This window comes from Punctularia strigosozonata (genome assembly GCF_000264995.1).
Source record: "Punctularia strigosozonata HHB-11173 SS5 unplaced genomic scaffold PUNSTscaffold_19, whole genome shotgun sequence".
Taxonomy (NCBI): Eukaryota; Fungi; Basidiomycota; class Agaricomycetes; order Corticiales; family Punctulariaceae; genus Punctularia; species Punctularia strigosozonata.
In genome coordinates this window covers 1-12,289 of record NW_006767451.1, presented here as the reverse complement: position 1 = coordinate 12,289, position 12,289 = coordinate 1, and the positions used below count along the sequence as shown (strand labels likewise).

The 12,289-nt window shown below is 54.7% G+C and overlaps 4 protein-coding genes across 4 annotated transcripts; 2 read left to right on the top strand and 2 right to left on the bottom strand.

Annotated features, from left to right (window-relative positions):
- Nucleotides 1-895: 895 nt before the first annotated feature.
- On the top strand, nucleotides 896-4,702 carry PUNSTDRAFT_138801 (Dbl domain-containing protein; the record flags this gene model as incomplete). Its single annotated transcript, XM_007388480.1, has 10 exons — nucleotides 896-1,074; nucleotides 1,146-2,064; nucleotides 2,134-2,978; nucleotides 3,032-3,171; nucleotides 3,231-3,421; nucleotides 3,475-3,735; nucleotides 3,792-3,812; nucleotides 4,153-4,350; nucleotides 4,404-4,454; nucleotides 4,565-4,702. The coding sequence occupies 10 exons, from the start codon at nucleotides 896-898 to the stop codon at nucleotides 4,700-4,702; spliced, it is 2,943 nt and encodes a 980-aa protein (XP_007388542.1).
- Nucleotides 4,703-5,335: 633 nt separating this feature from the next.
- PUNSTDRAFT_138800 (uncharacterized protein) lies at nucleotides 5,336-7,277 on the bottom strand (the record flags this gene model as incomplete). Its single annotated transcript, XM_007388479.1, has 12 exons — nucleotides 5,336-5,416; nucleotides 5,471-5,581; nucleotides 5,648-5,787; nucleotides 5,849-5,918; nucleotides 5,972-6,070; nucleotides 6,126-6,233; nucleotides 6,291-6,358; nucleotides 6,407-6,469; nucleotides 6,528-6,627; nucleotides 6,689-6,745; nucleotides 6,802-6,860; nucleotides 6,923-7,277. 12 exons carry the CDS (start codon nucleotides 7,275-7,277, stop codon nucleotides 5,336-5,338), a joined length of 1,311 nt encoding a protein of 436 aa, XP_007388541.1.
- An 839-nt stretch (nucleotides 7,278-8,116) lies between these two features.
- PUNSTDRAFT_138799 (terpenoid synthase) lies at nucleotides 8,117-9,258 on the top strand (the record flags this gene model as incomplete). The annotated part of the gene is made up of 4 exons (XM_007388478.1): nucleotides 8,117-8,194; nucleotides 8,251-8,730; nucleotides 8,785-8,936; nucleotides 9,000-9,258. 4 exons carry the CDS (start codon nucleotides 8,117-8,119, stop codon nucleotides 9,256-9,258), a joined length of 969 nt encoding a protein of 322 aa, XP_007388540.1.
- Nucleotides 9,255-10,672, bottom strand: PUNSTDRAFT_93130 (Aldo/keto reductase). Its single transcript, XM_007388477.1, has 9 exons — nucleotides 10,580-10,672; nucleotides 10,428-10,515; nucleotides 10,282-10,373; nucleotides 10,147-10,227; nucleotides 9,963-10,086; nucleotides 9,838-9,904; nucleotides 9,652-9,783; nucleotides 9,549-9,598; nucleotides 9,255-9,487 (listed from the first exon to the last, which is right to left on the bottom strand). Exons 1-9 carry the CDS (start codon nucleotides 10,620-10,622, stop codon nucleotides 9,331-9,333), a joined length of 834 nt encoding a protein of 277 aa, XP_007388539.1. The 5' UTR covers nucleotides 10,623-10,672; the 3' UTR covers nucleotides 9,255-9,330.
- Between the last annotated feature and the right edge of the window lie 1,617 nt (nucleotides 10,673-12,289).

The window sequence follows — 12,289 nt, the reverse complement described above, 5'->3', positions numbered from 1 at the left end:
GTTGATCGGGCCGGATAACGATCGATCGGCGATCGATCGGCCAGTGTGTATGGAGTTATTATCTTATCTTATCGTATAAGCGCCCAAAAATCCACCCAAATGCGGCAATTGTCATTACGCAGAGAAACCAAAGCGCAGTAGACCATACGATTACGTAACTGATTGTTATCAAGTCAGCGCTAACTTCGGCAACTCGGCAAACCGACGGATAACATTCGGAACTGATACTATCACATGATGTAAGCGATCCCACACCTACTATGTCACGCTGCTGCGTCCCATCTAAAACTAGCGCTCGTCCGTCCGATATTCGCGGATAATCACGCTTTATCACGCTTTTGTCACGTTTTGGCTGGGGTCACATCCCTGTCACTGTGACGAGGCCCATGCGCAAAAACCAACTCCCTCCTTCGGGGGAGTCGGAATAACAAAACCCTGATAATGCATGCCTAACTCGATTCCTTCAGTTACGAGGCAGGACATCAATTGTAATGGCGCCACACTGAGGGGATTGGCTAGTAACTCTGTGATTCAGCTGGACAACGGATGTACCCCGTCGCGTTCAGCTGGCTTCCACGTGAGGCCAAAATGGCAGTGTACGGCGATTGCCCGGCGACCTGGTCTTCACCTCTCTTGATAATTCACTGCCTTCTCGCTAAAACATCTCAGGATTTCTACTATCAACTTATGCTGCTATGCGATGACCGTCACCTGGACCGCGATGGCAGTTGTTCGTGTGACTTGACGATGTTCCCGTCAACAGCTTCGCGCTGTAACGCTGTTTCGACCCGGGTACGCACTTCCTCGTACACCTTGAACTTGGCCGAGGCGTCGCTCCAAAGCCTCCCCAAGCACCGTACACCTAGCGTTCCCCCCGACTATCCCCCTTCCCAACATGGACAGAGCTTCAGTCCGGTCAGGCAGTCCCTGTTCGCAGACGACGGACAGCTCGGATTGGGTCTTGCCTGCGAGTACCTGGTGTGAAGGCGTGAGGGAGGACCTTGTAAGTAACCTAAACCCGCGCGAACGGACACGGCAAGAGTTGCTCTGGGAGATCGTAGCGAGCGAAGAACGGTATGTCTGCTTCAGCGTTCTTCTCTTTGCAAGCCGAATTCACAATCTGATGTGCTGCCATGATGCGACAGATATGTGCTCGAGCTTGAAAAGCTGAAAGATTCCTTTATAGACCCGCTCCTGCATCCCCACTTCGCCTCCTCTCCGCTTTCTCCTCTCGGTTTGCCCGGCGCTCAGCAGACCGAACACGGCGACTACATCGTTATGCCCCGATTCCACCCCACCCAAGCGCGCGTCGATTCTCCCCGTGATTCGATTGACCACATTCCCATCGTTTCGCGCTGCATCTCGTCTCGATGGTCTGGTACTTCCGGCCAGCGAGACGACACCGACGGCAGGGCCCTCCGTAACAGCAACAGTCACCGGACGCTGGCCAAAGTCGATGGCGAGAGCCTCGGTTCAGACGTAGAAGACGAGAGCGCGGACCGTATGGGCAAGCCGTACTCCTACATCGTCGGTCGCATTCGGAGCGCGGCAAGCACACCATCTGGTGTCGGGTCCGGGGCAGGGGCACAAATCGGCAAACTCAATCATCCACGCTCGTCGCATGGGACAACCGCAACTCGGTCGTCGACCTCAACCCGCGGCAGCAGGGACGCGTCGCCCTTTCCCTTGCGCTCGCATCACTCGCTGCCCCCACCAGCCTGCGCGTACGACCTGCGCGGGTCGACGCAATCACTCGGCCGGCGGTCGTTTGTCGACGAGCCCGCCTCGCCGCCCCCACCGCCACTAGAGCGCAACATATCCGCGAGCACGACGAATACGTCGGCGTCGAAGGTGTTTCGCAAGTTCAAGCGAAGCAACGCGAGGGGACTGCCTGAGGTGGCGGACTTGCCGCCCGGGCAGCTGCCGGAAGACCTGCGGAAGTGCCTTGAGGTGATCGAGGCTGCGATTTATGATGGACACGAGATTTTGAGCAAGAGCTTGAGGGCGCGGTATGAAGATCAATATCCGCTCGTGCGATCGTTGGCGGACGTGTTCGATGCACATGTGAGTATGCGTCGACTCTGAGTCCCAATCGCAAACGCTAGGATGCTCATACCTGATTTTTTGCGGTAGTTGCATGTATTGCACAGGTACGCGACGTATGTTTTGCACCTGGAGCGCGCCCTCGAACAGGTCGACGACGCGCTTTTCACTGCGGCCGCCTCCAAAAAGTCTCATAAGCAGAACACGGATGAGTGGCTGCGCATGTGCGGCCTGCTGCAGGAGCTTGAGCTCACCGCGGCAGCTAAGGGAGAGACCGGGCTCGCGATTTCCCTGTCCAAGCCGTTCCAGCGGCTGTTCGATTACCCTCACCTATTCCAGAATCTGCTCTTCCATACGGACCCGTCCACGTTCGAGTACGAGAGAACGCTGCAAATGGTGGCCGAAGTGGAGGCGATCGTGCGGAGCATAGAGGACGAGAAGGTCCAGAAGGAGGAGCAGGACAAGACGCACGACGTGTGGGCGCGGATCGAGGGAGTCGAAAAGGTGAAGGAGCTCGCGCTGCCGAAGCCGAGCCGATTGCTTGTCGAGGAGCGCCAGATCTTGGGCACCGGGGCGGCCCCTACTTTCTCGTCGTGGCCGGTCTCGAACGGGAAGATCAAGGGAAAGAAGTCGTTTAAGAATGTCCTGCAAGGCGGTGGATTCAGCCCGGTGAGGGGAAATAAGGACGTGTGGTTGGTGGTGTTCAACGACGTGGTACTGAGGTGTCAAAGGACAGGCACAACGAGCTTGCCGATCACTGCGACGGTGAATCCAAGGACGAATTCGGTTGCCGAGCTGCGTGGCAAGACAAAGTATGCGACTACGGGGAGAAGGCGTTTGCAAGCGAAGCCGAGAAACCTCTACAGTTTTTTGAATATAGAAACGTGGTCAATCGAAGACGTAGTCCAGCCACAAGGCGTCGTCGCGATGGAAGAGTAAGTCACCGCTTATTGCACGGGGCTGGCATGGTATTGACAAGCATGGGCAGCTTCGCCCGCTTTTCAAATAGCGTACTGCATACTCCCAGAGATCCCTTCTTGAGGACGTTGGCGATGAATGGTATGGGCGAACGAAGTCCTTATGAATATGCGCTTGATATTCATGACGCCGACGACGACGAGACCATCGGTGAGCCGCTCACAACGTCGAGGACGACCGCTGTGCATTGCAACTGAACCCCAACTCAGGTATCACAAGCGAGGAATCTTGGACATTGGAGAAGCACTTCCCTCCGCATAGGGGCGTAGCATATGTTGTTGAGACGCAACCAAGCTCAGAGGACAAAGTAATAAACAACTCATCCGAAGCAGACACACCCAAGATGACTCTAACCATCTCGCGTCGAGATGCTCTGTGCCTCATTGACCACGTACAGAACGTGGGTGACAATTCTCAACTCGTTAATGAAGATGCCGGTCTGACACTGTGCAGGAACTCGCAACTTCGGTTGCTGTAAACGGCAAAGACTTGGTTTTGCGCAAGACCCTTATCAAGCTCCTCGTCCGGTTGACGCACAAGTTCAACTGGATTCCGTCCAGTCTTCTGGTCCATGATGTGAACGATGTGTCCCCAGAGCCCGTCTACGCAGGAGGTTTCGCAGACATTTTCAAAGCCACGCATCGAGGGAAGGAGGTAGCGCTGAAACGCTTCAGAGAGTTTCTCCCGGGACATGACTCTACCGCGTTGGACAAGGTTAGCATCTATCCCGATATCCTTTCCGACGCGTGTCTGACTCTTTTCACACTCAGCGTTTCCATCGCGAGATTTTCGTATGGAAAGCGTTGAGTCATCAACATGTGCTTCCTTTCCTTGGCGTCGATAAGGATACGTTCCCAACTCGCCTCTGCATGGTCTCCCCGTGGATGCAAAACTCCAACCTTTTAAGTTATATTGGCACAAAACGATGTTCCTCGAGAAAGATAAACGAGCTGGTCAGCAGCCTCATTCTTTTCCGTGGCCCTGAATATCCATCTAAGGTTCCTACAGCTATTTCATGCTACTCGGGGTTTGGAATACCTCCATTCTCAAAGTGTCGTCCACGGTGACTTGCGATGCGTCAGTACACGTCGTTTGCCAGTCCTGACTACGACTTGATCTACATTGCACCAGGTGAACATCCTCGTCAATGACCGTGACGAAGCTGTGTTGGCGGACTTCGGCCTAGCCAGTCTGTCTGCTGGTATGGCGAACACCATCAGCATCGCTGACGGCTCAGCCAGGTGGAACGCACCTGAGCTCTTGATAGGTGACCGCGTCGTTCGCTCGCTTGAGAGCGACGTGTACTCCTTCGGATGTGTATGTCTTGAGGTGCGTAACAAGCTCGCTCCACCGATAGCCGCTCTTTACTAACGTACGACCAGGCATACACAGGACAAGCGCCCTTTGCGGAAGTTGCAAACGGATTCGCGGTCGTGACTCGTGTGGTGGCTGGCGACAGGCCCAGCCGCCCCTTTCGGCCGTCGCCGCATGGCAACCTCATCTCTGACGGTCTATGGACCCTGATAACCATGTGCTGGGATAGCTGCCCTCGAGCAAGACCGAGCGCTCAGGAGCTGTCCTCCCGGCTCGGTCAGATCTGCTCGCACGGGTGCTCGCGTTCAGTCACGACGTTTTGAAGGCTTGGGGCGCCTCATCCGAGTCCGCACAACTCTCTTCCTGAATTGAACTCATTTTGTCGTCAACCACGTAGTGCTTGCATGGTTTCGACATCCTCCATCACTGACACTCGGGCTGGAGGCATCGTTGTGCAATTCGCAAGACTATCGATATGGCATTGATCGTAAACGTATATACCGTCACGTCCTCGCCCGCGGTACATATGCATTTGCTTTCATATGATTGTAGATGTGGGGCCTGCTTTGACCTAAAACGGTCGTCAACCAAGTACATTATCTAGCATAATATTCTGTTACTTGGCATTATCGCTGGGATGCAGTCATTCAGTGGTACACCCATCTCTGTAATCTTGACTCTCGAAACTGAAAATAGGTGGGCTATGCTATCCATCGCGAGGGACGGATCAGAATTTCGGACCTCATCAGCGCACGAAGCAACCGCTCCAAGCTATACCCGTACCTCAGTCACCCACTTAGGCTAACTTAGCCTCTTAGAGGTATGGGTTAAGACAGTTCGGACTGCATCAATGTCCGTCTCCGTACCCCTAGGGTGACGGCGATCCCACCATTCGTGGAAGCGGAAAACAATGCAGGTCTGCATTACTGGCGCGTGCGGCAATTAAAGTCGAGATCGATACTATCTTCCGTCCGCCATCTCTCTTAATAACATGGCACGTCTAATGCCTCAGAGGCCCAAACAACAATCTATCATCGACGACGGCAACCTCTCTCCCCGCGACCCGATCGTTCTTCATAATCTACCACGCCGAGTCAACGAACCCGCGTTTACAAGCTGGATTGGGCGATCTCACCTTCTGACCGAGGATATCGTCGTCTGAAAGCTGCTCCAGCCGGTGCACCTCGCGACGAATATACGCAACGATGGTCGCCATCAACTCGGGGTAGGACACATATTTGTCCGCCTCAAGTCGGATAATCCGAGAATGAGTGCGCAGGAAGAGGAGAGAGAGAGAGAGCCACAGACACACCTCGCTGGGGGTATAATCGCGGACACCACTTCCGTCGTCGCGCATTTCAGCGGCGTCCACGCCACCAGGCGCATTGTCGACCAGGCGCACGGCCGTCGTTGATCCGCCAACGAGGTTAATCGACCGCCTAAAATTTGCATCTGGAAACGTGCGCAACCGTTACAGGGCACTGCAGGAACTGAGAGCGGGTGAATGCCTTACCTGATGTTTTTGCGGATGGTGTCGACGTCAACGTAGTGCTAGCAACATTCAAGGGAGAGTTGCTCTGAGTCTGGTTCAAGCAGTATGAGCACAGAAACGTTACGTGCAACGCCGAGGACGTACATGTGTTCGTGTTGGCGCAGGTTCCTGCGAGGCACCTGTCGCGGTTGTCGGTAAAGCGATGCCTCGGGCACCACGAGCGCCAAGCAGGTTTCGCCACACCTATCAAAACCATGACGGTATGTTCAGGATGACAACAAGGACTGTAGTCACTGACCGCTCCTGCCATTTCCGCGTCGCCCTTGATCAGCGCTACATCAAAGGCCATACCCAAGCCAGCCCATTGTTCACGCAGGATCTTCATTTGTCGTGAAACAAGACTTTCCTAGGTAGGAGACGGTGATTACGACGAGTCATTGAGAGACGCGCCTTCGGAACATACAGGAGCGTCCTTCCTCTTCCGCCCATTTGTGTTTTCTGTTTGAAGCTTTCGCGGGTCGTGATAGAAACCTGTAGGGGCTATATTTAGCGTCGCTCAACCAGAAGAGCGCGATGTACCGCTTGCTCTCAATGGTACCCGCGAGGACGGTGAGTCGGTGCTCGTCGGGACCACCTCGGGAACTAAGCCATGACGTCGACATGAGCGTGAAGGTGACAAAGATGGGCGGGGTTAACGTACCTTCAGCTGACTGTTCCGGCTCATCTCCTTCGAAGGACTTCGGTTGTAGTACGGCTCGTATTCGGTCTTCGACGTCCAGAAAGAAGTGGTCGATCAAACCCTAGTCACGAAGTCAGTATCGCTCCACGAATGTCGACCAGCCGGATGACGTAAAAAGGTACCTGTATATGCGCCTCGGCTTGACTTTTAGGTAGCGCACGAAGACGTGTGGTCAAGAGCTGGGAATCGTGGTCGGTTCACAAGACAATAGCCTTCCGACAGGATTAGAGCTCACCCAAACGTGGAGATTGGTAATGGTAAACCATGATTGGAAGGTCGGAGGGAGATCGCATTCTGAGATGGTCAGGTTGAGTATATGCGCGACGAAAGCCAAGCACGAGAGTCACAAGTCTCACCTCGTCTCCAGAACTCCAGCTCATCCTCCGCTCGAGGCACGCATAAGGTCTCGTAAAGTGCGAGCGATCTCCGCGCCGCGACCTGCCGCGGGTTGCTGTACCCCAGAAGACGCGTGAAGCCGAGGAACACGGTCATCGCCCATGGATGCCGCCGCAAGAACGGCGTGAGCGGCGAGGCACCCGCCCGACCAGTAGGTTCTGCAGGCGGCACGGCGGGCGGGCTCGAAGGCTTTTCAGGAGGTTGCGTCGCGTAACGTCTTGCCGGAATCTTCAATACTGTGACCCGCCGTCCTGCACGAACAGTGCGCACGACGCGCGCCGGGGCAGACGAGCGAAGTAGGTGCTTCACAAGCATGGTAGACATCGCCATGAGTCGGGCGTCGTAGAGAACTGAGAAAAGTAGGGGCGACGAAGGGCCGAGTCCACCGCCGGGCGCTACCAACTCGATGCGAAGGCCAATGACGAGCGACGCGTTCCGTTTTTCGCGACTTCGTCGGCGCTCGTCTTCGGATCAGTCTTCGGGTTAGGGTCCGGACGTCTCTCTTTCCTTCTCTCAGTCGTACGTAGTCTGCAGTCAACTTTTTCGGTTGGCAACATTGGTAGTCCTGGTCAAGACTCGAAACAGCGCCGGGCCTACGGCTGGGCGATGGTATAATCAGCGCACTAGTAACGACGTTTTCTTATCACCATCTTGAGCCGGGACATATGAAACAATCTATCATTGTCTACGGCGTCGCAGCTTGCGACGAGAACTTGATGAGTTGGAACTGTCCGTTACGTACTGTTATCACACAGTTGAGAACATGCGGAGGCATACACGGAACGATACGACCACATCGGATGCTCTCTTGCCTGGGCGGGCCATCGGTCCATGTGCCCTGCCGATTCCTCGTGATGTAGCATGATGTGAGTGAGAGCGGAAACTATTTACATCCGCAGAAAAGCTACTGACGGTCGTGGTTCAGGGAGCAAACTTTCCTATACCATTCTCCTGTGGCCTTCTCTGGTATGCGGAGGAAGCTCCCATGCTCATTTTTTTTTTCGCAGCTTTGCACCGTCACAGGCGTACTGTTTACGCCGTCACCTCACTTTTCTGCGCCGACCGGCATCGTGATTCAACGGCAAATTGGTATTTAAAGGCAGTCCTTTGGACGATGCTATCCACGACCGAGACCCCAAGGATTACCCAACAAGATGCCTCATCGAAGCACCGCGACCAAGACCGTACCTCCCAGTACTACCAACGTCTTGTCCGTCACAGGTACCAACGACGTCAGTTGCTGCGTATCACCTCCCTACAACCTACTCTGACACGGTCAACTGCCCAGTATGTGGACCTTGACGAGGTCTGTGCGACGATCCGGGCCTTCCTTGCAAGGTGCCAGGTCCCATATCCCAAAGTAGACTACGACCAAGAATTCGATCGCCTCACCCGTGAAGATCTCGTCCGCCGCCGATGCCCCTTATCTGGCTCGCACAGCGTCGCGCCCTACGTTGAGGCATCCGTGTGGATAGCCAGCAAGGCGTATGGGCACATTCCGCTCGAGACGCAGATCTTCGTCTGTGTGTACACCGTGTTGCTGATCTACCTCGACGACACCTACTCGGACGATACGGCCGGACTTGATGATTTCAACACGCGCTTCGTTCTGGGTCAAGAACAACGCGATCCCACCCTCCGTTGCGTGGACGAGTTCATTCGCGAGATACCGCAGCGCTATCCGCCGGTTACTGCGAATATCATAGTCACCTCCACTTTAAATCTGATGACTGCGCTGCTACTTGAAAACAGAACCAAGGGCATGCCAGTCAGTCTCTTGAACAATTTCTCGTGTTGATTGTATCTAACGTTTTCTCCCTAGCTTCGCGCCGGCGCCGTTCGGTATCCGTATTTTGCACGAGTTATGTCAGGCGCATCGGAGGCTTACGCCCTCTTCGTATTCCCCTCGGACATGCTGGTCACCAACTTTGTCCAGGCAATTCCCGAAATCATGGTATATCTCAATTGCGGAAAGTGAGTCGCAGCAAGCCTCACACACGACGACGACGGCGATTAACGTATCGCTCATCCCCACAGCGATGTCTTCTCCTTCTTCAAGGAGGCGCTGGCCGGAGAGACAGTTAACCACGTTTCTGTCGCGGCCAGGCTCCATCGCATCTCGAAGAACGAGTCACTTCGCAGGATCGCGGACGAGACAGCCATATCGCATGAGCGGTCGCAACAGATATTGGCGCCCTTTCCTCCAGCACTGGAGGCCTATATGGCCTTCAGCCACGGATATGTGGCGTTCCATGCGGGATCGGAGCGCTACCGCTTGAGCGAGGCCGGTTTGTGATTTACCTCGTCCGTTTCAATATGTAGCAAGTACAGGAAGATATGTTTTGTATGTATCACATCGTGCATAGAACTAGTCAGCATCGACGGGGTTCCAGGTCACTGCTCCCTTGGAGCCCTGGTCAAGAGCATCCAATTTCTCCAAATCATCCTTGTCGATGTTGAAATCAAAGACCTCGGCGTTGCTGACCACGCGTGAGGGCTGCGAAGATTTTGGCAGGACGACGAGGCTGTTCTCGAGGATCAGGATACGACTGCGGTGTGTCGATTCGATTCGATTCGATTACTCACTTGTGCTGAAGCGACCACCGGATAAGGATTTGCGCCGGGTCCTTTTTGTACTGAATATACGACGTCAGCGCGCGAAGTGATACCACCGTGACTCTCGGCATACCTTCTTGGATAGCTCAACGAGGATCGGGTTATCCATGCGCTTAGCACGGACCAGGGGTGAATACGCCTGAACGACTATTCCATGTTTTTCGCAGTACTCCACGATCGGTTTTTGTTGGCAAAACGGATGGAGCTGTTCGTATCACGCATGAATCGCAGCGTGTGTGATGTCTTCAATGACACCTACCTCAACCTGGTTCACAGACGGTGCCTCAAGACCAGCGGCTTTGATCTCGTCTAGATGCTTGGGACCGCTATGGGCGCGTTCCGGTCAGCCCGCGAACGGGAACCACCAGCGATGGGCCTGCTCACTAGTTGGAGACGCCGACTGTCCGTATCTTGCCTTCTTTCTTCAGGTCGAGAAGCGCGCGATATGTCTCCAGCCGACGTTCCTTCCCGGACAATGGGCTATGGATCAAGTACAGGTCAATGTAGTCTGCGCAGATTCAGGGTCAGCTGTGTGCGGCGTGAGACAAATGTCATGAGTGGATCATACCGAATCTGAAGTTGGACAGGGAGCTCTGTACAGCCTTCTTCGTGCTCTCGTAACCATGCTCAGGGTCGTACACCTTAGTGGCTAGGGAGGACCTTTGTCAGAACGTGGACTACGTGATGGGACGGAACGACGTACTGACGAAGATCTCTTCCCTCGGAACGCCGCTTTGACGGACCGCCTGACCTACCTGCGCTTCGTTTCGGTACATCCGCGCTGAGTCTATGTGCCTATGATGCTCGCGAATCAGTACCAGAACTCCTGATCGGACAATCGCCACTGGCCTGTACCCACGCTCGAGGGCTGCTAAGCAAGCTGGTACGCAATCGTCGTTCTGGTATACACCAAGGCCCAGTATAGGCATCTCATACCCTGCGTCGCGTTCAGTAGAAACCAGAAATGAACGAAAAGCGGGGAAGCGGGGCTTGGTACGCACCGCTCGAGAGCTTCACAGTCGTCGTCAACGAGAAGGAGGCCATGATTTATTCAGAGTGAAGAATGCCGGCGTCAGTGCTTTGGTGTGGATGGGTGGCGACACGAAGATGTGTCATGGTGTTGTGCTGCTGCGGGGAGATAGCGCAAGATCTATTCTTGTTGTTTATCATGCGGTCGCCGGGGAGTGTTAAGGTTTGGCTCATGCACGATCCGGAGACATCACGTGATGGTTTTCACGGCCCAAAGAAGTGGGCTTGGGCAGCCGCGGCTCCAAAGGCGTAACCGGTCACGTGTCACGTCCACCACGAAGCGCACGACTCGCCTAGGTTTGGATCAAGCCCTCTTCTGACCGTGGGACGTGTTTTGTATCGGTGGGAATGTTGCCACGCGCGTCGCGTCCCTTTGTCAGAAGTAGTGCTGCCGCAGGGTGCGGTAAGGTGAGGTGAGGTACGTGTCCCACGCCCTAAGGTGAGGTGAGCTACACCTTGGCACGGCGTGAGCCAGCGTGAGCTGACAACTTTTTCGGTGGCGATGTCCATGGTTTGATATGATTGGATGTCCCTGTGAAACGAGACCATATGCGCCTTGCTCAGACAAGCACGAAAAGTCAAAAAGTTCAGCGCACATACATTGTATACCATCGGTTGTAGCTATTAAGAGCTTAAGAGCTGTAACTTATCCTTAGGTATTACCCAATAGCAAAAGATGACCCAGTAGAAAAGGGGAAAAAATGAATACGCCCCGACGTATTCGAACTTGCGGCGGATCCGGCAAAAGTTGTGCTGGGGGACGAGAATGATGCCGTTCGACTACAAGTACATGTATGTAACGTTGCGTTGACCTTATATAACCTTGTTAGGCAGAAAACATTGCCTCCTCCCGACCTAGCCCCGTCCCAGCCAGGAGGTCAGGCTGACCTCCGCCCGTCTCAGTTTTGGCTGTTTGGGGGGTCAGTGTATAGCCACAGATGTGCTGAGTCCAGTGGTACTTTCCGCACCCCGTGTTATATTGGTGGATGTTAGGGTTAGGGTTAGGATTAGGATTAGGATTAGGGTTAGGGTTAGTTAGGGCGCCCAAAAAACGCGAGGGAGCGAAGCGACCGAGCGTTTTTTGGCGCAGGGATGGTCGCAACAGAGAGAGGAGCGGGGGCGAAGACAGAACCGACAGTGGCTGAGGGGATCCCCAGCCAGCCCTGTTTCGCCTTTATAGGCTCATCAGGGTTCTGCCCGAGATGACCGAGCGACACCGTGCCGGCCGAGAGGCCGACGCGGCGACAACAAGAATATCAACGCCAAGACGACGGAACGGGGTTACGCACCTAATCGGGAACAAAGAATCCCGTACGGAGAGCCGCACGGGAGCCGAGACACGGCAGAACACCTACCGTAGGAAGAAACATCCCAACAGGGACAGCAGAACCCCGACGAGCCCGACCCGATCCGTTCCCCTCCGAGCCGAAGCTCGGCGTACTAAGAAAGGACAGGCCGGCCGAGATGCCGCCGTGCCGCTGCCAAGACATTCCCACTGCGGATTAGGGTTAGTTAGGGTTAGTTAGGGTTAGGGTTAGGGTTAGTTAGGGTTAGGGTTAGGGTTAGGGTTAGGGTTAGGGTTAGGGTTAGGGTTAGGGTTAGGGTTAGGGTTAGGGTTAGGGTTAGGGTTAGGGTTAGGGTTAGGGTTAGGGTTAGGGTTAGGGTTAGGGTTAGGGTTAGGG